The 25,738-nt window shown below is 44.3% G+C and overlaps 2 protein-coding genes across 2 annotated transcripts in view; one reads left to right on the top strand and one right to left on the bottom strand.

The window, feature by feature from the left end:
* Nucleotides 1–25,738, bottom strand: part of LOC126263277 (uncharacterized) — an 881,511-nt gene that overhangs the window by 571,786 nt on the left and 283,987 nt on the right. The window lies entirely within an intron of this gene.
* LOC126262375 (uncharacterized) overlaps nt 1–25,738 on the top strand; it is a 103,956-nt gene that overhangs the window by 54,804 nt on the left and 23,414 nt on the right. Inside the window, exon 2 of the mRNA XM_049958971.1 lies at nt 3,115–3,439. Within this exon, the coding sequence (XP_049814928.1) occupies nt 3,115–3,439 (325 nt within the window). The remainder of the gene's footprint in view (nt 1–3,114; nt 3,440–25,738) is intronic.

The following is a 25,738-nucleotide window of genomic DNA, read 5'->3' as shown; positions in this document are numbered from 1 at the left end:
CTCAAGTATAGGTCGAACGAGTGTTTTGTAAGCCACCTCCTTTGTTGATGGACTACATTTTCTAAGCACTCTCCCAATGAATCTCATCCTGGTACCCGCCTTACCAACAATTAATTTTATATGATCATTCCACTTCAAATCGTTCCGCACGCATACTCCCAGATATTTTACAGAAGTAACTGCTACCAGTGTTTGTTCCGCTATCATATAATCATACAATAAAGGATCCTTCTTTCTATGTATTCGCAATACATTACATTTGTCTATGTTAAGGGACAGTTGCCACTCCCTGCACCAAGTGCCTATCCGCTGCAGATCTTCCTGCATTTCGCTACAATTTTCTAACGCTGCAACTTCTCTGTATCCTACAGCATCATCCGCGAAAAGCCGCGTGGAACTTCCGACACTATCTACTAGGTCATTTATATATATTGTGAAAAGCAATGGTCCCACAACACTCCCCTGTGGCACGCCAGAGGTTACTTTAACGTCTGTAGACGTCTCTCCATTGATAACAACATGCTGTGTTCTGTTTGCTAAAAACTCTTCAATCCAACCACACAGCTGGTCTGATATTCCGTAGGCTCTTACTTTGTTTATCAGGCGACAGTGCGGAACTGTATCGAACGCCTTCCGGAAGTCAAGAAAAATAGCATCTACCTGGGAGCCGGCATCTAATATTTTCTGGGTCTCGTGAACAAATAAAGCGAGTTGGGTCTCACACGATCGCTGTTTACAAGAGACGAATGAGAGACATCACATGACGTCTTCTAAGGTTCTCCGAGCTGGGCCAAGGCCAGAAAAGAGACGTTCGGTTCCACTGCCGGCAGATGGCCGCCCCGACAGTGCTGGGCTACGTGCCATTCTGAAATCCGTACAAGGGCTGGTGTTGGGAGGAACTGTCCTTCCGTAATTCTCCTGTTAGCGACGCGATCAACGCTTTCTTTATGGAGAATGGCTGGACGATCTTTTATCCAACCAAAGTGAGTGGACGTGAATGCCCAATGTCTGCGCGTCTATAGGGGCCTCCAAGACGTCCAGAACACATCTCTTGTCTGTTTATCAAGCGCCGTATATTGTAGTTTCCGCAACCCACTCTCGCGGTCCGTGGGGATCAGTACGAGCCGCAAAGTCTACGTGTCCTGATGGCCACAACTCCGCTGTGCAGACAGACGAATCAGGCGGCAGCGCAAACATCCGAACTGTTTAGTTTCGTAAGAACTATCGGAGCTTCCCACACTGTTGACATCAAACACTCCTGCGACAGCATTTCCGCTCTGTCCCTTGGAGGCCAGGCTTTCTGCTTTGGACGCTACCTTCGAGTAGCTTCTGGCTGTTTTGCACCGCTTAATTTCTTATCTCCATGCTGGCACTTTAGGTTCAGAACTCCGTTCAAACCAGTTAGACCTGTCTGAGATCACAACTGCAATTTCTTGGGTGGGTAATAACCGTGCAGTGAGACAAATATGAAGAACCCATGTAAATACATCCTATCCGCAAATTCTTCAAGGCACTTGTTGGTCCAGATTGTCCCACTCCTTAACGGCGATTGGGCGTAGATCCCTCAGAGTGGTTGGTGGGTCACGTCGTCCATAAACAGCCCTTTTCAATATCCCAGGCGTGTTCGATAGGGTTCATATCTGGAGAATATGCTGGGCCCTGTAGTCGAGCGATGTTGTTATCGTAAAGGAAGTCTTTCACAAGATGTGGACGATGAAGGTCGAATAGTCGTCCATGAAGACGAATACCTCGCCAATATGCTGCCGATATGGTTCCACTATCGGTCGAAGGATGCATTCACGTATCGTACAGCCGTTACGGCGCCTTCCATTACCACCAGCGGCGTACGTCGGCCCCACTTAACACCATCCCAAAACAGCAGGGAACTTCCACCGTGGCCGCTGTGGTCGAGCGGTTCTAGGTGATTCAGTCCGGAACTACGCGGCTCTACCATCGCAGGTTCGAATTCTGCCTCGGGCATGGCTGTGTGTGATGTCCTTAGGTTAGTCAGATATAAGTAGTTCTAAGTCTAGGGGACTGATGACCTCAGATGTTAAGTCCCATAGTCTCTAGAGCCATTTGAACCATTTATTTTGAACCTCCACCTTGCTACACTCGATGGACTGTGTGTCTAAGTCCGCGTTGCTTCCAAACAAGTCTCCGACGACTGTCTGGTTGAAGGCATATGCGACACTCATGGATGAAGAGAACCAATTGCCAATCCTGAGCGGTCCATTCGGGATGTTGTTGGCCCTATCTGTACCGTGCTGCATGGTGTCGTGGCTGCAAAGATGGACCTCGCCATGGACGTTGGGAGTGAAGTTGCGCATTATGCAGCCTATTGCACACAGTTTGAGTCTCAACACGACGTCCTGTGGCTGCACAAAAAGCGTTATTCAAATGGTGGCGTTGCTGTCAGGCTTCCTCCGAGCCATAATCCGTAGTAACGGTCAACCACTGCAGTAGTAGCCCTTGGGTGGCCTGAGAGAGGCGTGTAGTCGGCAGTTCCTGCCTCTCTGTATCTCCGCCATGGCCGAACAACATCGCTTTGGTTCACTCCGAGATGCTTTGACGTTTCCCTTGTTGAGAGCCCATCCTGGCACAAAGTAACAATGCGACGCGATCGAACCGCGGTATTGACCATCTATTCATGGTTGAACTACAGAGATCAGGAGCCGTGTACCTCCTTCCTGGTGGAATGACTGGAAATGATCGGCTGTCGGATCCCTCCGTCTGGAAGGCGCTGCTCATGCATGGTTGTTTTCATCTTTGGGCGGGTTTAGTGGCATCTCTGAACAGTCAAAGGTACTCTGTCTGTGATACCATACCCACAGTCGACGCCTCTCTACAGGAGTTCTGGGAACGCAAAACTCTTTTTGATGTGTGTATACAGGGTGGTCGATTGATCGTGACCGGACAAATATCTCACGAAATAAGCGTCAAACGAAAAAACTACAAAGAAGGAAACTTGTCCTGCTTGAAGGGGGAAACGAGATTCGTTCTTTGTCGTTTTTTCTTTTGATGCTTATTTCGAGAGATATTTGGCCCGGTCACTATCAATGGACCACCCTGTATATGTAGCCCTCTGCCTGATAGCCTCCCCATTGCCCGCAGCTGCCCAGAGGACAGCGACAGCGGCCAGGATGCGGCGTACCCGGCAGAGGTGGAGCGCCAGCTGGCGTCGTCGCGGCCGCAGGACACGCTGTTCGACCTGCCGGTGGACGTCGCCCCCAGCGCAGCCGACTGCTTCTCCGAGGCGGACGGCGACGGCGACTCTGCCGACGGCGCATGCGCACCCTGCGCAGACTTCCTCAACCTGCGCGCCAGGCTGCGTGACGCGCTCGGCGGCAAGGCCAGGGCGCTCGCCAGCGCCCTGAGGGCCGCCGCCGCCCCCAGCCACTGCGCGCAGGGCGAGGGCGACAGCGACGCCGTCTGCCGGGTGAGCCCGCAGTCTCACTGGAAATTAGCCCGCTCACTGGCGTTCCCATGTTAAAGCCGTCAGTAGCACGTCAACACTTAGTAAATGATGTCAAATATCTGAAACGTTGCATTCCCCGTGACCTATGCTTGAGAAATACTATATCATTCAGTCTATAGTCTATTTTTTTTATTTTACTTACTAGCTACCGGTTCGGGTACATACACTACTGGTCATTAAAACTGCTACACCAAGAACAAATGCATATGATAAACGGGTATTCATTGGACAAATATACTAGAACTGACACGTGATTACATTTTCACGCAGTTTTGGTCCATAGATCCTGAGAAATCAATACCCAGAAAAACCACCTCTGATCGTAATAACGGCCTTGACACGCCTGGACATTGATTCAAACAGAGCTTGGATCGCGTGTACAGGAACAGCTGCACATGCAGCTTCAACACGATAACACAGTTCATCAAGAGTAGTGACTGGCGTATTGTGACGAGCCAGTTGCTCGGCCACCATTGACCAGACGTTTTCAAATGGTGAGAGATCTGGAGAATGTGCTGGCCAGGGCAGCAGCCGAACATTTTCTGTATCGAGAAAGGCCCGTACAGGACCTGCAACATGCGGTCGTGCATTATCCTGCTGAAATTTAGGGTTTCACAGGGATCGAATGAAGGGTAGAGCCACGGGTGGTAACACATCTGAAATTTAACGTCCACTGTTCAAAGTGCCGTCAGTGCGAACAAGAGGTGACCGAGACGTGTAACCAATGGCACCCCATACCATCGAGCTGGGTGATACGCCAGTATGACAATGACGAATACACGCTTCCAATTTGCATTCACCGCGATGTCGCCAAACACGGATGCGACCATCATGATGCTGTAAACAAAACCTGGATTCATCCGAAAAAATTCGTGCACCCAGGTTCGTCGTTGAGTACACCATCGCAGGCGCTCCTCTATGTGATGCAGCCTCAAGGGTAACCGCAGCCATGGTCTCCGAGCTGATAGTCCATGCTGCTGCAAACGTCGTCTAACTGTTTATGCAGATGGTTGTTGTCTTGCAAACGTCCTCATCTGTTGTCTCAGGGATCGAGACGTGGCTGCACGACCCGTTACAGCCATGCGGATAAGATGCCTGTCATATCGACTGCTAGTGATACGAGGGCGTTGGGATCCAGCACGGCGTTCCGTATTACCCTCCTGAACCCACCGATTACATATTTTGCCAACAGTCATTGGATCTCGACCAACGCGAGCAGCCACGTCGCGACAGGATAAACCGCAATCGCGACAGCCTACAATATGACCTTTATCAAAGTCGGAAACGTGATGGTACGCATTTCTGCTCCTTACACGAGGCATCACAACAACGTTCACCAGGCAACGCTGGTCAGCTGTTGTTTGTGTATGAGAAATCGGTTGGAAACTTTCCTCATGTCAGCACGTTCTAGGTGTCGCCACCGGCGCCATACCTTGTGTGAATTCTCTGAAATGCTAATCATTTGCATATGACAGCATCTTCTTGCTGTCGGTTAAAGTTCGCGTCTGTAACACATCTTCGTGGTGTAGCAATTTTAATCGCCAGTAGTGTAGTACCGTCCGCAGGTCAGGCCATCCGCTGGCACGCGGCCGTCGCGGTCGCTTCCCAAGTAGGTGTGTCGAAAACCGGGGTGACCGACGAAAAGATTTCAGACACACCGCAACTCACAATCGGCAAGAAAAGTCCTTAGACGTCAATGGAACAACCCTTTTCCTTGGGGCTTTGATTCCCTCACATTTTGCCGTCGAAAACGACAGTTCTCAGTGCAATACGAATAGGACGAGGTTCTTGACAACCTTTGAGACTGCTGTCACCTCCTGATGTTTCAAACCCTCTCTGAGGACACTGTGATCCCCACTGAACGTGATCACATTTCCTTGGAGTTCAGGGCGACGGCAATGTTTGCTCTCGGATGAAGTTGGAACCACTATAGATCGTACAAAACCATTCGACGTAATTTCAGAGTGATAGCAGCCTTCTAGGTTCACACTCTCCCACGACGTGATCACGGAAAGATGTGACAACAGATACGCCAAAACAACGACAACTAGTCCTCTAAGGACCTCTCTAGTTCGGTTATATTCGCGGTGGCACCTGCACACATATATTGAGCATTTTAAAAATATGCCTTTACATATAAAACTTTCGAAGTAGCCCTACTGGCAGACAACCACTTGACACCCTTCCAATACCTGTTCCCTGCCTGCAGGACATCTCGATCTACTTCACAGGTTCTCTCTGTAAAGGCACATCTTTTAAAGTCTCATTAAGTCTGGTCATCTGCCACCGTGGGTATTGCCGAACGAGCGATCCTTTGCCATTGTCTTCTCGGATGTGTTAGGGTCACACCACTTAGTCATTATGCCACAGGAGAGTGTGAACCAGGAGGACTGAAAAAGCGTAAGAATAAACCCCTTTGCTGCTTCCGATCACGAACAAATTTCGCTGAATGATTTTGTACGGTCCGAAGTAGTTACAACCTGTACACGAGAGCAGAAGCTGCGGTCGCTCTGCGCTCTAAAGGGGTGCGATAACGTACGATGGGGATGCAGCCCCCAATATCCTTAGAAAGTGATGTCAGCAGTGACGAAGGTTGTCAATAAAGTTGTTCTGTTGTTCACTGCACTGAGAACTGTCGTTTTCGACCGCGAAATGTGCATGGATCGACGCCTCACGGAAACGGGTGGTTTCATTGACACCCTTTGTGCCACCCTCTGAGGCGTTTTCTTGTTAATTCTGAACGGCGATGTGTCTGAAATCTTTCCGTCGGCCCCGATAAGAAAACCACGTAATTTATGACCTCAATTGCAGAGGCTTCAAAGAAAGGGGTGAAATATGGCTAAGAGGGCGTGTGACGGACTTCCCATCCTGCGACACGCCCACAGTCGTGTCGGCCAGAGTTGTGTGAGATTTGGTGCCAATGCGACGTCTTTGACCCACCTCAGAGCTCTGGCCTTTTTTCGCTTCTGTCGACACCGTGATGTTTGAAGTGCTGTGGAGCCCTAGGGCGATGTCGCAGGCTGCCACGCTCTTGCATGATTACAGAGGACGGACGTAAGCATCTTTGAGCTAATTTTCAAACGTCTGCGCCACACTGTGGAAGAGAATTACAGGGTTCCTGAAAACTGATAATTTAATTCTGTTGCGTAGTGTGCACACATTTAACGCGGAATTGATTACTCTATTGGAGTTATGAAGTCACGAGCCCACGTCTTTAAATGCGCATTCAGTAGCAACCGGACAACACTGTTGCCTCCACTTCAACCTCAGCCACTACTGTCACCAGACGAAACACCGTAGTATTTGCATGACATGGTAATAAAATTTCATCTCGTCTGTTTATGATATTACTACCCAACGGGCAACTCATATCTGCATTTTCTCACTTGGTTTTAAGGATTAGGCGAGTCTTTTGCTTTCTGGTTCAGTATCACCAAATTGGAGCACCATTAAGATTCTTCATGCCACTCTCAGCCCATAGACCACTTCTTTTAAACGAATCAATGTCTAACACGCGCAATTATAATCAAATAAATGTCAACTTGTACATATATACATAGACGTCCCTTAGGTTATGTCGGGCGAATGGGGGAGAGGGGGGGAGGGGCAAGGGGGAGGCGTAAAAAGTGGATCTTATTCCTTCTTGTGATTTGGAATACAGAATTTTAACACTACATGTTCGCTGTAAATGATGTCTCGATGCAGACGTGAGTTGAGCGTTGTCCTTGAATGATGGCGGACCTGACGATTTACAGAGCTTCCTGGCATTACAAGAATGGGGGCGATTTGTAATACGATGGACTCTGGAGAAACTCCTAACAGCCATGGTTGGCAATGAAGTATTTTTTAGATGAATGGTTCGGATCTTTATCCTTAAAATTCAAACAATCTTCGCCATCTGTGATTTGTATCGTGTTATGTCACAAATGTATGTGTAATAACTGTGGAATGCTTTGAACGTCCGCATGGCATAATTAAGATAACTGTATACTCAAAATATCAGATTAATAGGGTGGTCTGTATTCAGCTGTGTTATGAGCGTAGACACTGGCAGTTGGTGCATTAATTTTATGTTTTGTATACACTTTTATTTTAGTTATGACATGTGGTGATCCATTGTGATCTACTGTCCTTACACATGCATTTGTGATATGACACAATACAAAGTTCAGATGGCGGAGATTGTATGAACTGTAAAATTGAAGATCCGAAGATGGTAATATAGTCTTACCGAAACGGGTCACCTAAATAAATGCTTTACTGACGATCTTGTCTGTCTGGAGCTTTTCTGGGCTTCATTTAGAGAGCATTGCCAAAACACAGTCCCCAGACTACTCTATCCTCTCATCGCGCAGTGCTTGTCTAACTCCAGAAAGGGACTATTTAAAAACAATGGCGCTTGATTTCCGGCGTCTGCTGCATAACGTAACAGCAACAGTCGTTTACCAATAGCGTGTGGTCAAAGAACATTCGTCACGGCTCGCTGAGACCACTTCCATGTTCCACTCTCGAAGGGTTTGCACTAGACTCTGAAGAACACGGTTTTCATATAACATGGGTGTGCTCATCTGTACCTCAACTGCGGACCAAAATGTATCAATATAAACTAAAAAGATACCAATGGAAGAGAATAAAGTGTGAATAATGAAGTTCAGAAGTATGTCAACTTGAATAAATAGGTTCTTCTCAAACCCGTATGATGCAACACAATACAGCAGAATGCAGTGATAGAATTGCAAATCCAGCAGTCCAGAAGAAATGGTTGAAAAAAATTAGTCAAACTGACGAAAAGAGGAGTTAGAGAATAAGACGCATCTTGATTCAATCCTACGCCGTTAAGTGTTAATTGCACCTGGCCTTTTGTGACTGTTTTGATAGGTTATCCACATTCATCTTGTCGCAACTTGTAAAATGAATCTTTCAAAACACGTTTGATTAATGTTTAATAATGTCACTCAATTTTAAAAACTGAAAAAAGTGAAAATAATGAAATAAAATGCTTATACATGATATAATGTAAAGCTTTCAAGCAAACGCACAATAGTTTGGAAAGCAGGAGAACAGGAACTAGCGAAAGTAAATCTGTGGAGAGGACTGACGCCTCCTGCTTGGCTAGTTCACTCAGTAGAGCCCCTGACCGCCAAAGGTCTGGCTCACAGATTTAATCTGGCAGAAAGCTTCAAACATCTTTATCGGTTACATAATTTTAATAAGCATTCTTGAAGTTGCCATCCTGTTTCTTTACTTTACTGAATATTAATCAGTGGGAATTTTGGCGGTTACGTTTATTAATAATCAAATGGAATTTTGTCAAGTTTCCTGATATTATAAACAGCAATGTAAACCCTTGCCCTTTCTTGAATAAATTTCGGTGAACAGCCATGTAGGTAATTGTCTTCAATACCACAGAATTATGATGTCCACTTCATCACTGCAAAAGGTAACGAGACAAATTCTAAAATAAAAAAAACTCTAAGAATGTTCTGAATGCCACAACGAGTAACTGACTGGTTCTAAGTGCCATTGAGGTAGCTTTAGTTTCAAGTGTCATTAATACTGAGGCATTACGTTTGATTTACAACAATACAATTCCATAAATCCTGCAGTAATATTTTAGCTAATATAACCGTAGTCAAGCAAAACATTTTCTCATTTTTAAAGCTTTTTAGAAGAGGATAACAAAATAAAATTCAAGAATAATAATCTGTTAGTATCGACGTCTGTTTCTCGCACAGCTTCTTATTTGGGATCAGATGCTGCAAAGTTTACTGTAATACGTCCTGTGCTATTGAGAAAGAAATGGCAACATCTTCTATAGGACTTCCTATTTCAAACTAGTAAAGATGACTGGTCTTCCAGATAAAGTACGGCATAGCGTACGTCTGCCATTGTCTTTCCGCTTTTGGAATGTGCTGACATTTTTCCATTCTTCCGTATCAGAGTAAGAATTTTTAATAGCCATTTGAGATGGCTGAATGAGACGCACTTTGCTCACAGTGCAGTAGGAGATTTTACGCTCCTGCATTGACAACAATATTTCAACACCATCTTTAAAATCAAGAAAGTCAGCTGCATGAATTGGAATTACATCGAATGGGTTCATTCTTTTAACTGACTCACCCGTCTAGTGCAAATCGTGCGGAACAAGGCTTTGCTTATCTTCCTTCATTTCACTGTAATTGCAAAATGTGGCAGCTCAAGAAACCGCGCCCACTCACCAAAAAGCTGTGTGTTACCTCTTAAAACTATCTGGTGTTACATGCAGCAGTTTGTGATTAAAACATCAGATGAAGTTGTACAGTTCTTTATGACGGAAGTCTTTAAACTACCAGGTTTCCGGGGCTGAGCCCCATCTAAAGGTGTATACACAAACAGTAGGTCGAAGCGTCCGTATGGTAGCTAACTTACCAGGCAACACGTGTGCCGTGCGTGTCGTGACTCGCAAGAGTGAATATCCAAATGAGGCATACAGGACAGATGTGTTGCCTTGTAAGTTAGGTTTGACGTGGACGTTTCGTCCTACTATTTGTAAATACACCTGCAGGTGGGGCTGAGTCTCTGAAACCTGGCAGCGTAAATACACCAGTCAAAAAAACTGTACAACTGCAGCGGATGTTTTAAACATGTACGTTACACGCAACATTTGTGGATGTCCCACCGGCAAACATTCTTGCAAATCGAAGAGACCATGACACATGGCACTTCAAGCTCCGGAGAAAAGCTCGACTTGGCACAAAGACCGTTCGCTGTCTAGTAATAAATTTTTGAAACATTTTCTCCCTGATTTGACATTTGGAAAAGGTCTAGGGACATGCAACAGAGTACGGAGAAAACAATAGCACCGAAAATGCGCTTTGCGAAACACGGCCAAAGACGGCATGGGGATAAGCATCGATAGATGCTCAAATGGCTCTGAGCACTATGGGACTCAACTGCTGAGGTCATAAGTCCCCTAGAACTTAGAACTACTTAAACCTAACTAACCTAAGGACAACACACACATCCAAGCCCGAGGCAGGATTCGAACCTGCGACGTAGCGGTCGCGCGGTTCCAGACTGTAGCGCCAGAACCGCTCGGCCACCATCGGCCGGCAATAGATGCCTGTATGAAAAGGCTCCACTGCATCAGACGCACAGTCCTGTGACGTTGCTGCCTGGAATACCGGTGGCGTCACCCAATTAAATCGTTGGTAAAACTGGCGACATAGTGCTTAGAAGTTCAGCTCTTACACAGGAAAGGTAGCTAATATCAAAGACGAGCGACAAAAATATTACTGGACGCGGTCAGTTCATAGACATAGAGCATTAACCCAAAGAACAAAAGACATCGTTATTTTTCATGAAGCCACACCCCCCCCCCCCCCTCAATCAACTACAGTTGACATGAGTCCAATGGACGAACGCGGTTTGTTTGACATCAAAGAGTTAGACGAAAATGTCCAAAAAATTTAATTAGTATCACCGATAAAGAGACGTCCTGCATTTTTTGTACTTTTAAACTTCGTATGCACGATGATTTTGCAACGATTCGAAATTGTGCACCGGCTCGTATAATAAAATGGGATATATTTTTATTTACAAATAACATTATTAGAGTGTTACATTTCCACGGGATGTCGTGTTTCGTTTTTGAGAGTTTAAAGTTGTATCGCATATTTCTCATTCCGATACTTGTGAGGTATTGTCCTTTCATCTCATTTGTTGTGTTCTTTCCCAGTTTGGGTAATCATATAAGCTCACGCATGTTTAGAGAAATCAATCAATATCAAAAACAGCATTTAGCTTTCAGCAAATTCGGACACATTAAAGGGCGTGGAATACATTCATGACATATTATACAACCCATTGAAAAACATATTCACGATATATTTAAAGAACGAGAGGAAGTAGAAAAGCACATAATCAAAGCATTCTGAATATCTCTACTGTTACAGATATTTTAACATGTGTTTAAACACCACAGAAATCCTCCTTTTTGAAGATTTCAAGAACTTTTTTCACTTCTTTGATATTGTTGCTAACAAATTATGTTTCATTTACACCGATTATTCGCTGGTAACGTAAAGAGATTACAAAAAATCCATAACTGCAGTAGTATGAAAAAGAAAAATAATTAAAATAAATATTTTTCCGTTGCTCTGTTTCCAACCACACTGTCATTTTCAACCAAACTCTCATTTTCTGCAGTTTCCTCTTTTGTTGCTGGTGTGTGGAATGGCTTTGTTGGCAGGTTGGGGTTCATCAAAGTCTATGCATGAGTTTAAAGCTGCTCGGCTTGCAGCGGGTGTGTTGTCTTTGCACAGACGGTATTACTTTAATGGAAGCTGTCTCCAAAGATACCCCCAGATCTTGGTTCAGTATTCTGAGGAGAGTTAAATTACTGATAGAATAATTACCAATAAGAATAGATGAGAAAAGAATTCTATGGAAGACTTATCAGAAGAGAATGGTTAATGCGACAGCCAGGAATACATAAACTGGCTCTAGAAAGAACAGTAGATACCGAGGTGCAGGGCCTTTCACAATTCCAATTAAAGAGTTCTAGCGAGTGTAGAGACTTAGTAGATAAAGTTTACGTAAGGAATCCATGTGCGGAAATGTAGCGTTGGATACAAAGAAAGATTGAAGGTCGGGGCACTTTCAAATCTCTCACTCCACGGTACGCGCACAGCGGAGTCAACGATTGGTGACCTCTTTACTCAACAGACCTGTCCATGTTGGGACCCTGCTGTTCGTTGCACAACGTGTATTTGTGACGCATGCTTTCATACACATCGTCCACAAATATTGGTGGCCTTCCATGGTGCACTCCAATCAACCCTTCTAGATGCGAATCCACCATCCTCTCGAATCGTTGTCGTAGTTTGACGAAACGTACTTCTGAGGGATTAAGTCTACCTTGCTATGAAGCGGCAGATTTGAAAATTATGCGATACTGAAACTTACCTCACATTCACCCCTCTCTAACCCATAGAGCCCTGCAACAGCAGTTGTGGAACGTCTTGAAGGAAGGACAGACCAGTACTAGAATATATCAAACGGGCTGTAGAGAGTATTTGGTGTAGTACTTACAAGATAAGAAAAGATGGTCCGCAACATCCAAGAGTAGAAAAACAGATGACGTTAATAAAATTGCGTGTTGAGGTGGCCGAGAACATCGTGAGCCAGTAATTACAGTAGCACAGAAGGCAGTATTCTAGATGTGGTGATCTAGGGCTACGATTTACACCTCCTGACGTTGTAGCCTGGGACCGTAGCCAGTCATGAAGTGTCGAAAGCCAGTACGTAGTGGGAAGTGCATCCTTTGATATTAAACGTAATTCTCTTAACAAATAAGAATATGGATACTCGGAAAACTTTTCTATTTAATTTGATTTTCCAATTAGTTTGTGCACAGAATTAATAGTCATTAAAAAGCAATATTTAATATATCATGATTTAAAATTGGACAAAAAAGCATCAAATAATTTCTGTCAGCCTCTTCCAAATTTCTGACCTCATATAGATAATCCTAACAATTTTCGATGTATATTTTTTAGAGCTATGAAATTACATATAAGATTAAAAAGGAAAAACTATGCCATACTCAACGGATAATAGTAAGGAGGCGAAGTAAGCACGAAAGAATTACTTGTGACATGCGCCCCTATTTTTTCGTTGTAAACCTTCAAATATTTTCATAGTGATTAAAAACTCACAATCAAAAAAAAAAAAATTGCAGTCGATTTCAAACACATTGATGAGTTTACAACAAAGACATGTGGTGCTTTTCAAGTTTCCATTTTCACTTTAGCTTCACTTGAGTCAGCCAGTACATTGCTTCCTGATGCGTATATCTCACGAAAACACCGCGAAGGTAAAAATTAGAAAGATTCAAGCTCACACAGAGGATTGCCAGCAGGAAAGAAGGGGAAAGGCCACCGCACGCCTGACGAAAAAACGCTTTAACATTGCATTTCCATCCTATTCTCAACTACACTGGTGTCCAACATTAAAGCAACAAACCGAAATTTTGCAAGGTAGTGTTTATTTTGCCACAAAACATATAGTCAGGTAACAGTAACTCACATTACTGGCCATTAAAATTGCTACACCGCGAAGATGGCGTGCTACAGACGCGAAATTTAACCGACAGGAAGAAGATGCTGTGATATGCAAATGATTAGCTTTTCAGAGCATTCACACAAGGCTGGCGCCGCTGGCGACGCCTACAACGTGCTGACATGAGGAAGGTTTCCAACCGATTTCTCATACACAATCGGCAGTTGACCGGCGTTGCCTGGTGAACAGGTTGTTGTGATGCCTTGTGTAAGGAGGAGGAATGCGTACCATCACGTTTCCGACTTTATAGCGACGCCTACAACGTGCTGACATGAGGAAGGTTTCCAACCGATTTCTCATACACAAACGGCAGTTGACCGGCGTTGCCTGGTGAACAGGTTGTTGTGATGCCTTGTGTAAGGAGGAGGAATGCGTACCATCACGTTTCCGACTTTATATAAAGGTCGGATCGTAGCCTACCACGATTGCAGTTTATCGTATCGCGACATTGCTGCTCGCGTTGGTCGAGATCCAATGACTGTTAGCAGTATATGGAATCGGTGGGATCAGGAGGGTAATACGGAATGCCGTGCTGGATCCCAACGGCCTCGTATCACTAGCAGTCGAGATGACAGGCATCTTATCCGCATGACTGTAACGGATCGTGCACCCACGTCTCGTTCCTTGAGTCAACAGATGGGGACGTTTGCAAGACAACAACCATCTGCACGAACAGTTCGACGACGTTTGCAGCAGCATGGACTATCAGCTCGGAGACCATGGCTGCGGTTACCCTTGACGCTGCATCATAGACAGGAGCGCCTGCGATGGTGTACTCAACGACGAACCTGGGTGCACGAATGGCAAAACGTTATTTTTTCGGATGAATCCAGGTTCTGTTTACAGCATCATGATGGTCGCATCCGTGTTTGGCGACATCGCGGTGAACGCACATTGGCTGGCCTTTGTGGCCGAGCGGTTCTAGGCGCAACAGTCTGGAACCGCGCTACCGCTACGGTCGCAGGTTCGAATCCTGCCTCGGGCATGGATGTTTGTGATGTCCTTAGGTTAGTTCAGTTTAAGTAATTCTAAGTTCTAGGGGACTGATGACCACAGATGTCAAGTCCCATAGTGCTTAGAGCCATTTGAACGCACATTGGAAGCGTGTATTCGTCATCGCCATACTGGCGTATCACCCGGTGTGATGGTATGGGTGCCATTGGTTACACGTCTCGGTCACCTGTTGTTCGCATTGACGGCACTTTGAACAGCGGACGTTACATTTCAGATGTGTTACGACCCGTGGCTCTACCCTTCATTCGATCCCAGCGAAACCCTACAGTTCAGCAGGATAATGCACGACCACTTGTTGCAGGTCCTGTACGGTCCTTTCTGGATACAGAAAATGTTCGACTGCTGCCCTGACAAGCACATTCTCCAGATCTCTCACCAACTGAAAATGTCTGATCAATGGTGGCCGAGCAACTGGCTGATCACAATACGCCAGTCACTACTCTTGATGAACTGTGGTATCGTGTTGAAGCTGCATGGGCAGCTGTACCTGTACACGCCATCCAAGCTCTGACTCAATGCCTAGGCGTATCTAGGCCATTATTACGGCCAGAGGTGGTTGTTCTGGGTACTGATTTCTCAGGATCTATGCACCCAAATTGCGTGAAAATGTAATCACATGTCAGTTCTAGTACAATATATTTGTCCAATGAATACCCGTTTATCTTCTGCATTTCTTCTTGGTGCAGCAGTTTTAATGGCCAGTAGTGTAGAAACAATATAAAGAATACAGAACGTAAACAACTGCAATATGCATAACGGTAGACAAAAATGTTCGTCGTTTTTTTCCAACTGAACGGATTTACACGCACATTCCGACAACTGGTTAATGCTCTCAATATTGGATGACCACCTCTGGCGGCAACATAGGCCTGAAAACGACGGGGCATCGTGTAGACGATGTCATCAATCTTATTTCGAGGCAATAATGCTCATTATTCCTGTAGAGCTGCTCGCAAGTCTTTGAGAGTGGTCGGTGGACGCTGATGCGGTACAGTCCGTCCCCCTAGTGCGTCCCAGACATGTCGTATGGGATTCAAATAGGTAGAGCGAGTTGGCCATGCCATGCGTGCAATATCTTCCGTTCTGGAAAACATCAACCAGCCGTTCTCTATGAGGTCGGGCATTACTGTCCAGCAATACGATGTCTGGGCCCACAGCACCTCGCAACAACCGCACATGGGATCCCAAGGTCTCGTCACGATACCTGACAGCAGTAAAGCCTTTCCGATTTAACCGTACAATTTCGTAAAGTGGTGTTCGAGTGATCAACATAATCCCTGCCCATACATTCTCGTATCAGTCTCTTTCCACAATGGTTGGGCCACGAAATCGTGTTCCACGTTCCCTCCAGGCGCGAATCCGTCCACAATCACTGTCCAGACCAATCTGTACTCTTCTGTGAAAAGAACATTGGCCCACAGTTCGACCGTCCAGGTGGCATGTTTACGGCTCCACTGTAGACGTTCCCTTCTGTGAAGACGCGACGGTGGTATGCATACAGCAGGTCTCCGACAGTAAAAGCTACACTGCCGAAGCCTTCTGTACACCGTTTGTCTCCACTCCAACAGGTGCAGTGGATGCTGCAAGGTAAGATACCAGCTGCCATGCAGCACTAAGGCGGTGCTGCCTCACCCTTGCACCCGCATAAAGGTTCTCTCCTCCTGATGTCAACCGTGGTCGACCCTGCCTTGGTCTTCAGGATACAGTTTCATTGTCTATAAACTGTCGCCACATCCGGAAAATAGCATAGTGATTTACATTAAGCCATCGGACCACACCAGCTTGCGGCTGTCCTACTTCCGTTCTTCCCATGGCCCTCCACTGCAGAGAGCCGCGTAAGCGTCTTCTCTGTGCAATACTGCACCGTCTGTGAGCGTACACACAGCGATTGTGGATGTGGGACTACCCGGCAAACACTATTCGGTTTGATAGGTGCCCTGATGTCATCGTTGGTGTGGTTGTCCGTTGACAAGAATGCCATCTTCCGTGCAGATACGATGGTACGGACATCTCTTGATAGTTTGTACGACCATATCGCGAATTAGACATAGGGGAAGGAAACAGTGACTCTTTGCTTTAATTTTGGACACCAGTGTACACTGAGTTTCTAGTTTCTAGCTCATCAGGAAGTTACGTTTTAAAGCAATTGCAAAATTTCTACAAAACAGACAGGCAAGAGAATGAATTAATAAAAATGTGGTAAAATCAGTCACGCACATACCAAAATCGGTTGAAATTGACACAGTAGTCATTTTGACCTCCATCCCCAGCAGTCACAGCAGTTACTTTCCAGGTCCCAAGTGTTACACTGAAGAGAAACTATTTCAGTCGTTGCAGACATGCACCTATAAATCGAATGAGTTTCCATGTCGCTAACCGTTTTCTGTGGCAAGTAATTCAAGCACAAAGCGCCTGTAGGGGCTGTGACGCAATCTGCTAATCACAGCCATCGTGCAGGAACCCAAACACGACAGGCGGTGCTCTCCATTATGCTTTGTTGTCACCCCGTTTTACCACCACCCGGTGCCCTGTTGCAAATACGTAGTTTTTACTCCTATCCAATTGTCAGCTAAGTTTAAAATCTCAGGTCATTAGCTCATCGGTAAGTTGTGCATGTACACTATTCGTGTACAGTGATGGCCAGTAACAACTGCATATATTTCGTAAAAGAATTCCTTATGGGGGTTACATAGGTGTATATATTAATCATGTAATCGTCTTATTATATGACCATTCGAAATAACGTCATTGAGACACGCTGCAGAATATCACGTAGAAGGCAAGTCGAATTAGAACGCATTGAAAAATCACATTTACCGACAACACTACAGTATACACTGTAAGTAACTTATTATTAGAAATATATGTGTTTGTGCAATACATATACCGCTGATGATGGACAACGCCGTAAACAAGTCTGGTGAAGTGGCTTACTACTACAAAGCAGTTCTGTCGAACAATTAATGAATAAGATGACATGTTTACGATTTCTACAAGCTGCAAAGCGCCAAACGTGCAAGACATTCAGATTATAGGGATTTCAGCGTATACCGGTTACACAGAGATGGTAAAGTAGCACAAGTGAGAAACTAGTTGAGGACAGCGTGAAACTAGTGAAAAGCAACTAGACTCCTATGGCGATTTCCAGAACTAACATTGGTGCTCTCCACTATAGATTTATTTCTCAGTGATTATCATGTCTTTTCGCTCCTTGCTTATGTTCCAAGATGCTACGCCAGGCAGGTGTAAATATGAATGTGCGCAACAGAATATAGTGAACGTGAGAATCAAGATATGGGCCTGTATGACTACCCCCAGCAGCAGATCTTGGGATCTCTTAGTTGTGATATTATTTCCCCGTTCTTGCTCTTTAACACATAAATTACAACAAAAACATAAATGAATGGTTAAGGGAACTAGTAACTACAAAATGATAAGTATCTGCTTATACGTTTACTGTAGATTAAAAACCCTTTTATATATTAGAAATGTTATATATCAGTGTCCAATGGACATAGAAAGATACAACTGAATTTCCTAACTAATATGACTGATCAAATTGCCTAAATCTCCCCTCTTTTATGGCTACACGATCTAATATAAATAATGCGAGATGACTGACAACATCTATGCACCAAACACTAGAAGACAATAGTTTCAGACATGATCTACAGTGATGTGGAACCTCAGTGGAAATACACCTTACGTTATCACAGCTGTTTAGCTTTATAGTCCTAATAAACCAAAGCAATTAGCAATATCACCATGTGTACTGTGTCTGATGCATTAGGGTGATGGTTCTCAGACACGTCTGCGACGTTGGAAGAACTCCAATCACAAAATAGAAATTCTTTCTAACACTAGGACGGCAGAAGGCGGTCCTCTGACTAGTAAATCTAATAATGTCTTCTCCTCTCTGTGTTCTACAGACAAGAAACGCGAACTCCCAGCCACAAGGGCGGAATTCAGATAACGTCTCCACGTGAGTATAGACACAAGAAGTGCTCTCAATCAGTGAACACTGCATACTCAATGACAACTCCCTACCCGGACGCGAAGTCCAGAGTCGTATAAGTTTGCAACTCTACAGTACCTAGCCGTTCTATCTATAAAATCTCCTGAGAGCAATGACAGCAAGTCCGTCTGTACCAACAAAGCTGATACTGAGTGACTATAAAACACGGGCGCTCAAAACAGAAGACATCTTTCTCTCCACTTCTGGGTCCGCAGCAGAGCTCAGTTCCCCTCCCTCGTAACTGCAGAAGGCGAATCACATTCTCGAAACTATGGAATATTCTCCCTCTCTACAGATTCTTCCGAACGCCGACCAACCATATTTTAGTCTTTTGTCGTCCAGCGCTGAAAGTTTGCGCGGAAATACCTATCCTCATTAATTAGGAGTACATAAAATTGTACACTTCTGAGAGTAAAATTCCTCGGAAATAACCCAGCCTGCGTGATTTCCGAGGTAATGCTTCCTTGTTCCTCTCTGCTGCGTCCGAGATTTTCAGAGTTTCCGAAATATTATCCGGTTATTCTTCGCCCCCCCCCCCCCTTCAACATCGGCCGGCCGCCGCTATATTGTGCTCCACCACTCAGGTGCCACACCTGTTCATCTTGGCGACTTCCTGTGTTAAGGAGGACCAACACATCAGTACGGGCTTTTCCAACCACAGCTTGAGTTACGTCTGCTGTTTCGTTTCCACTGGCATTACAACCTCTACTAGTATAGGCAATCATTCATTATGCCGTTTTGATAATAAAGACACTCCGTCACCTCTCATGCAATAGGCGTTAACGATTATTTATAAGGCGTACATGACAATGTCAGTCTTATTTAAATATTCATATATGCGATGTACAACCTATGAAATGATTCCTAATTCCAGTTGTAAATCATGACAGTGTATGTAGATGAGTGCTTGTAAGGTCCAAAAATTACAGCCACTGTAGGGAAGCAGCCTACTCACGCCGTATAAAATTCACATCAGTCTTTCCATTGTGTGCCAGCCTAGTCCGCTGTAACTAGCTCTGACGTCATAAATTTTGCGCAATACTTTAAAAATCAAGTAAATAACCTGAAACGTTTCTAGCATGTCAGGAGTAATACTAAATCAATATGTGTTGAATATCAGTTCAATAACTTTAACCATTTTCGAACTTTGGACGTTTTTCTGTAAAAATCATTGGCGCAACAGAAAAGAGCTAGAGACTTAAAAATTTGTATTTAGATTCCTTTTTCATAATAGTTTAGTAGAAACAGTATTCTGGATCTCACAAATTAAAATTTTAGTTGAAATTCATAATTTTCTGGTTTTTGTCTTAAAAATTAAGGAAGCAAGATAGATTAAGTAGGCGAATAAATAAGGTTAGGATGTTTAAATTTAAGTAGAAGGGAGATCCGCTATAATCATAAAGATGTGAGAAGTTTCAACTGAATAACTATAAAACTATAGCGAAAGCGTATCTCCAAAGGGCAAGTTCAGAGCTCGTCTACTGCGTGTAGTGTAATTAAATTAATTCTCTCGCCCAAAATATTTGACTTAGCCACGTCAGACTTTTATTATGATTACTTACCTGTGTGATGATTGCACACTTAAATTGAGAGCATCAGTGGCCATCAGCAAAGGAAGCAATAACTTAAAGTGGTGCATTACTAGCCCAGTGGCTAGTCGCGAGAGCCGATTTGATCAGGCGTTTCCTTATCCGTCCGCACCGCGGCTTTATATATAAGAACGCTGCGCGAGGAAGGAAGGCCCCAGTTCTCCCCAGACGCTGATTAGCGCGCCACCTGTGTCGGGAGTCGCGTCGCTTCGGTATCATTGCTATAAACAGCCTCGGATGCCGTAATAAGTTACTCGGGATACGCGTAACCATGAAATCGTTTTCGAGTGAAGTGTTAATTCTGGGATGACTTTAATGATCTATCTTCAGTTTGCGTATGTCGTATTTTCACGTGCCGCCGCGGGACAAACATTCTACCATTATTTAGCGTGGCGTTTGATGAACATTATCATCAAATTATGGCGAGCATTCACTTAAACATTTAATTTGAACAGTTATAGTTGCATCAGCGCATTAGACTCTGAACTGCTCTGGTAGTTGGATTGTGTGGATTCTTTTTTTTGGTCTGTGACTTTCAGAATATAGTGAACATTTTAGACAGAATCGTTTTTGATTATGAATCCCAGACAATCTCCTAATTCCTCAGAGTTATAAGCTGTAGCTATAAGTGTATTTCTCAGATGAAGTGGGCACTAGGAATTCTAACTACAGGCTTCACATTTTGCTAATCACTTTCTGGTTGCCAATATTGTGGTTAGAGAGCCAGTGTTGAGAACGGCAAAAGACAGCATAAATAATAGAAACATTTTATAACAACAATCATTCCACCCGCCGCCCCACATATGGTTAATCGGCCGGGAAATACATATTTTCTACATTAAATTCAAATAACATCATAAATTCCACCAGCCACCCCACACCACCTTACAACGTTATTATAATACTGCATTTGCAATTGAAGCGTATGTCGTGCCATCTAACAGCCATGCTTAACCAATATCGGTCGGCAGTAAAATAAATTGTTATCACCACTCTTGTTTGAAACTCGTTGAAAGTGGTGTTCTTTTATTCGATGAAAGGGAAAAAAATCGCAACTCGTTTTATTATCTCCATTTATGTGGAATTTCGTTTACTGCTACACAAAAAATATTTCCAACTACGCACATTTGTTTGACACAAAGATTGTCTTTGCAATTGACGAAGAAGAAAGGATGATTCGTCATTAGAGACGTAGTACGAACTTGGATAATGGAAGGATGGGGAAGGATATCGACCGTTTTATTTCAGGGGAATTATGCTGACATTCATCTTGTGGGATTTAAAGAAAACAAAAAAAAGAAACATGAAACTGGATAGCCGGACGGGAATATGAACCGTCGACCTCTTAACTACGAGTCCACTTTCTTTCGCAGCGTCACCTTCCTCAGTGCATTCGACGAAAATTTCTTCTTCCCAAAAAATTCCAGTGGGACCTAATCTGTGTTAAGTATCAGTGGGAAAATAACTGGATGATGAAGATGGTTATGATGATGTGCAGTGCTTTTTACTCCTTGGTTATTCGCGCCCAAGGTTGCTAGTGCTGTGTGAAGGAAATGTGACACATAAAATTATATCCACATTCAGAAAATCTGTAAAAACTTAACTGTGATGCAGAGTGGTTAAATGAAAAGTCGCTCGGAAAAAAAACATTAAAACCGTTTTGGTTTACTGACAACTGATCGGAGGGAAAATATCTGAAATACGTGGATGAACAAGCTATTAAAGGGCGCCGTAATACACTGTGGCCATAGTTCTAACAGGAAGACAATGATGTGTAGCTTTGGCACTATCGTAGCGGTCGCATCCACAGAGCTGTGCGAAATTAAACAGTGTTCATAGATGCGCAGCACGGTTCCAGAGTGCTTACGAACATCAGTAAAAGTACGAGACGAAGCTTCGAACATCGCAAGTGTAGCTTTCATACACTACTGGCCATTAAAATTGCTACTCCACGAAGACGACGTGCTACAGACGAGAAATTTAGCCGACAGGAAAAGGATGCTGTAATATGCAAATGACTAGCTTTTCAGAGCATTCACACAAGGTTGGCGCCAGTGGCGCACCTACAACGTGCAGACATGAGGAAAGTTTCCAACCGATTTCTCATACACAAACAGCAGTTAACCGGCGTAGCCTGGTGAAACGTTGTTGTGATGCCTCGTGTAAGGAGGAGAAATGCGTACCATCACGTTTCCGACTTTGATAAAGGTCGGATTGTAGCCTATCGCGATTGCGGTTTATCGTATCGCGGCATTGCTGCTCGCGTTGGTCGAGATCCAATGACTGTTAGCAGAATATGGAATTGGTGGGTTCAGGAGGGTAATACGGAACGCCGTGCTAGATCCCAACGGCCTCGTATCACTAGCAGTCGAGATGACAGGCATCTTATCCGCATGGCTGCAACGGATCGTGGAGCCACGTCTCGATCCCTGAGTCAACAGTTGGGGACGTTTGCAAGACAACAACCATCTGCACGAACAGTTCGACGACGTTTGCAGCAGCATGGACTATCAGCTCGGAGACCATGGCTGCGGTTACCCTTGACGCTGCATCACATACAGGAGCGCCTGCGATGGTGTACTAAGCGACGAACCTGGGTCTACGAATGGCAAAAGTCATTTTGTTCGAATCTAGTTTCTGTTTACAGCATCATTATGGTCGCATCCGTGTTTGGCGACATCGCGGTGAACGCACATTGGAAGCGTGTACTCGTCATCGCCATACTGGCGTATCGCCCGGTGTGATATTATGGGGTGCCATTGGTTTCACGTCTCGGTCACCTCTAGTTCGCATTGACGGCACTTTGAACAGTGGACGTTACATTTCAGATGTGTTACGACCCGTGGCTCTACCCTTCACTCGATCGTTGCGAAATCCTACATTTCAGCAGGATAATGCACGACCGGATGTTGCAGGTTGTGTACGGGCCTTTCTGGATACAGAAAATGTTCGACTGCTGCCCTGGCCAGCACATTCTCCAGATCTCTCACCAACTGATAACGGCTGGTCAATGGTGGCCGAGCAACTGGCTCGTTACAATACGCCAGTCACTACTTTTGATGAACTGTGGTATCGTGTTGAAGCTGCATGGGCAGATGTACCTGTACACGCCATCCATGCTCTGTTTGACTCAATGCCCAGGCGTATCAAGGCCGTTGTTACGGCCAGAGGTGGTTGTTCTGGGTACTGATTTATCAGAATCTATGCACCCAAATTGAGTGAAAATGTAATCAAATCTCAGTTCTAGTATAATATATTTGTCAATGAATACCCGTTTATCATCTGAATTTCCTCTTTGTGTAGCAATTTAATGGCCAGTAGTGTAGTTAGTTATGATCGGCTGAAGGGAGGAAAATGTAGTAAACGTTATAAGCTGGTGACACCAAGGCTGGAAAGTCTAAAGACGAATGTTAGAAATGAAGGTTCGGTAGTGGTCGGTAGGATATCAGTGATATTTTTAGCTGATGACATCCCCATCCTCAGTGAAATTGAGGAAGTCTTACATGACGTAATGCATGGAAAGAACAGTCTGCTGGTCCCTAAAGACACACGAGGGAATTAGGAGAAGCAGAATGAGATTAGTGAGACACTTGATATCAGAATTATGAACGATGATGTAGATAATGTGAAATAATTCTGCTGTCTTGAACACAAAATAACACGTGTCAGACGCATCAAGGAGAGCATAAGTAAAGATACTAGTACAGGGAAAGAATATAGTCTTTGCCAGAGAAGCATACTACTATAAAACGTCGGTCTTAACTTGAAAAACAAATTTCTGAGAATGAATGTTCGGAGCAAGCCCAAGTAAGGGAGTGAATCATGGACTTTGGAATATCCGGAAAAGAAGAGAATCGAAGCTTTTGATATGAGGTGCAATAGAAGGATACTTGAAGTGGCACTGATAAGAAATGAGGAGGTTCTGCACAGAATCGGTAAGGAAAGGGATATATGGGAAACACTGACAAGAAGAAAGGGCAAGATGATAGGACATCTGGTAAGACATCAGGGAATAACTTCCACGGTAATAGAGAGAGAGCTGCAGAATGCAAAACCGTAGGGGAAGTCAGAGACTGGAATAAATCCAAAATAATTCACGTCGTTTGGAACAAGTGTGTGATAAAGAAACAAGACACTAATTGTAGAAATCAGGAAGGCCTGAAGAGAGAATGTCAATATTACTGTTTTTTTGGATACTTTTAAAAGTTTTATTTTTCTCTTCAAAGTATCTAGCATGTTACTGATTGTTTCTAAATTGTAGAGGTCTCTCAATGATGCACTGAATTCAGATTTCTTGTACTATCCGTACAACTTAGGAGGTAAAATTATTAACTATTTCTTGTAAACAACCGAAATATAATAAAGTACAGGGTGTTTCAAAAATGACCGGTATATTTGAAACGGCAATAAAAACTAAACGAGCAGCGATAGAAATACACCGTTTGTTGCAATATGCTTGGGACAACAGTGCATTTTCAGGCAGACAAACTTTCGAAATTACAGTAGTTACAATTTTCAACAACAGATGGCGCTGCGGTCTGGGAAACTCTATAGTACGATATTTTCCACATATCCACCATGCGTAGCAATAATATGGCGTAGTCTCTGAATGAAATTACCCGAAACCTTTGACAACGTGTCTGGCGGAATGGCTTCACATGCAGATGAGGTGTACTGCTTCAGCTGTTCAATTGTTTCTGGATTCTGGCGGTACACCTGGTCTTTCAAGTGTCCCCACAGAAAGAAGTCACAGGGGTTCATGTCTGGCGAATAGGGAGGCCAATCCACGCCGCCTCCTGTATGTTTCGGATAGCCCAAAGCAATCACACGATCATCGAAATATTCATTCAGGAAATTAAAGACGTCGGCCGTGCGATGTGGCCGGGCACCATCTTGCATAAACCACGAGGTGTTCGCAGTGTTGTCTAAGGCAGTTTGTACCGCCACAAATTCACGAAGAATGTCCAGATAGCAATGATTCCTTTGGAAGAAATGGCGGCCCAGACCAGTACTTTTTGAAGATGCAGGGACGATGGGACTGCAACATGGGGCTTTTCGGTTCCCCATATGCGCCACTTCTGTTTATTGACGAAGCCGTCCAGGTAAAAATAAGCTTCGTCAGTAAACCAAATGCTGCCCACATGCATATCGCCGTCATCAATCCTGTGCACTATATCGTTAGCGAATGTCTCTCGTGCAGCAATGGTAGCGGCGCTGAGGGGTTGCCGCGTTTGAATTTTGTATAGATAGAGGTGTAAACTCTGGCGCATGAGACGATACGTGGACGTTGGCGTCATTTGGACCGCAGCTGCAACACGGCGAACGGCAGTCCGTTGAAATTTTTCAAACAGATCCTTTATTGTATCCCTTTTCGGTCCTTTGGTTACATTAAACCTCCGTTGAAAACTTCGTCTTGTTGCAACAACACTGTGTTCTAGGCGGTGGAATTCCAACACCAGAAAAATCCTCTGTTCTAAGGAATAAACCATGTTGTCTACAGCACACTTGCACGTTGTGAACAGCACACGCTTACAGCAGAAA

This window comes from Schistocerca nitens, chromosome 6 (genome assembly GCF_023898315.1).
Source record: "Schistocerca nitens isolate TAMUIC-IGC-003100 chromosome 6, iqSchNite1.1, whole genome shotgun sequence".
NCBI classification, from domain to species: Eukaryota; Metazoa; Arthropoda; class Insecta; order Orthoptera; family Acrididae; genus Schistocerca; species Schistocerca nitens.
Note: the sequence above shows the minus strand (reverse complement) of the source record. Positions and strands in the feature narration are given on the sequence as shown.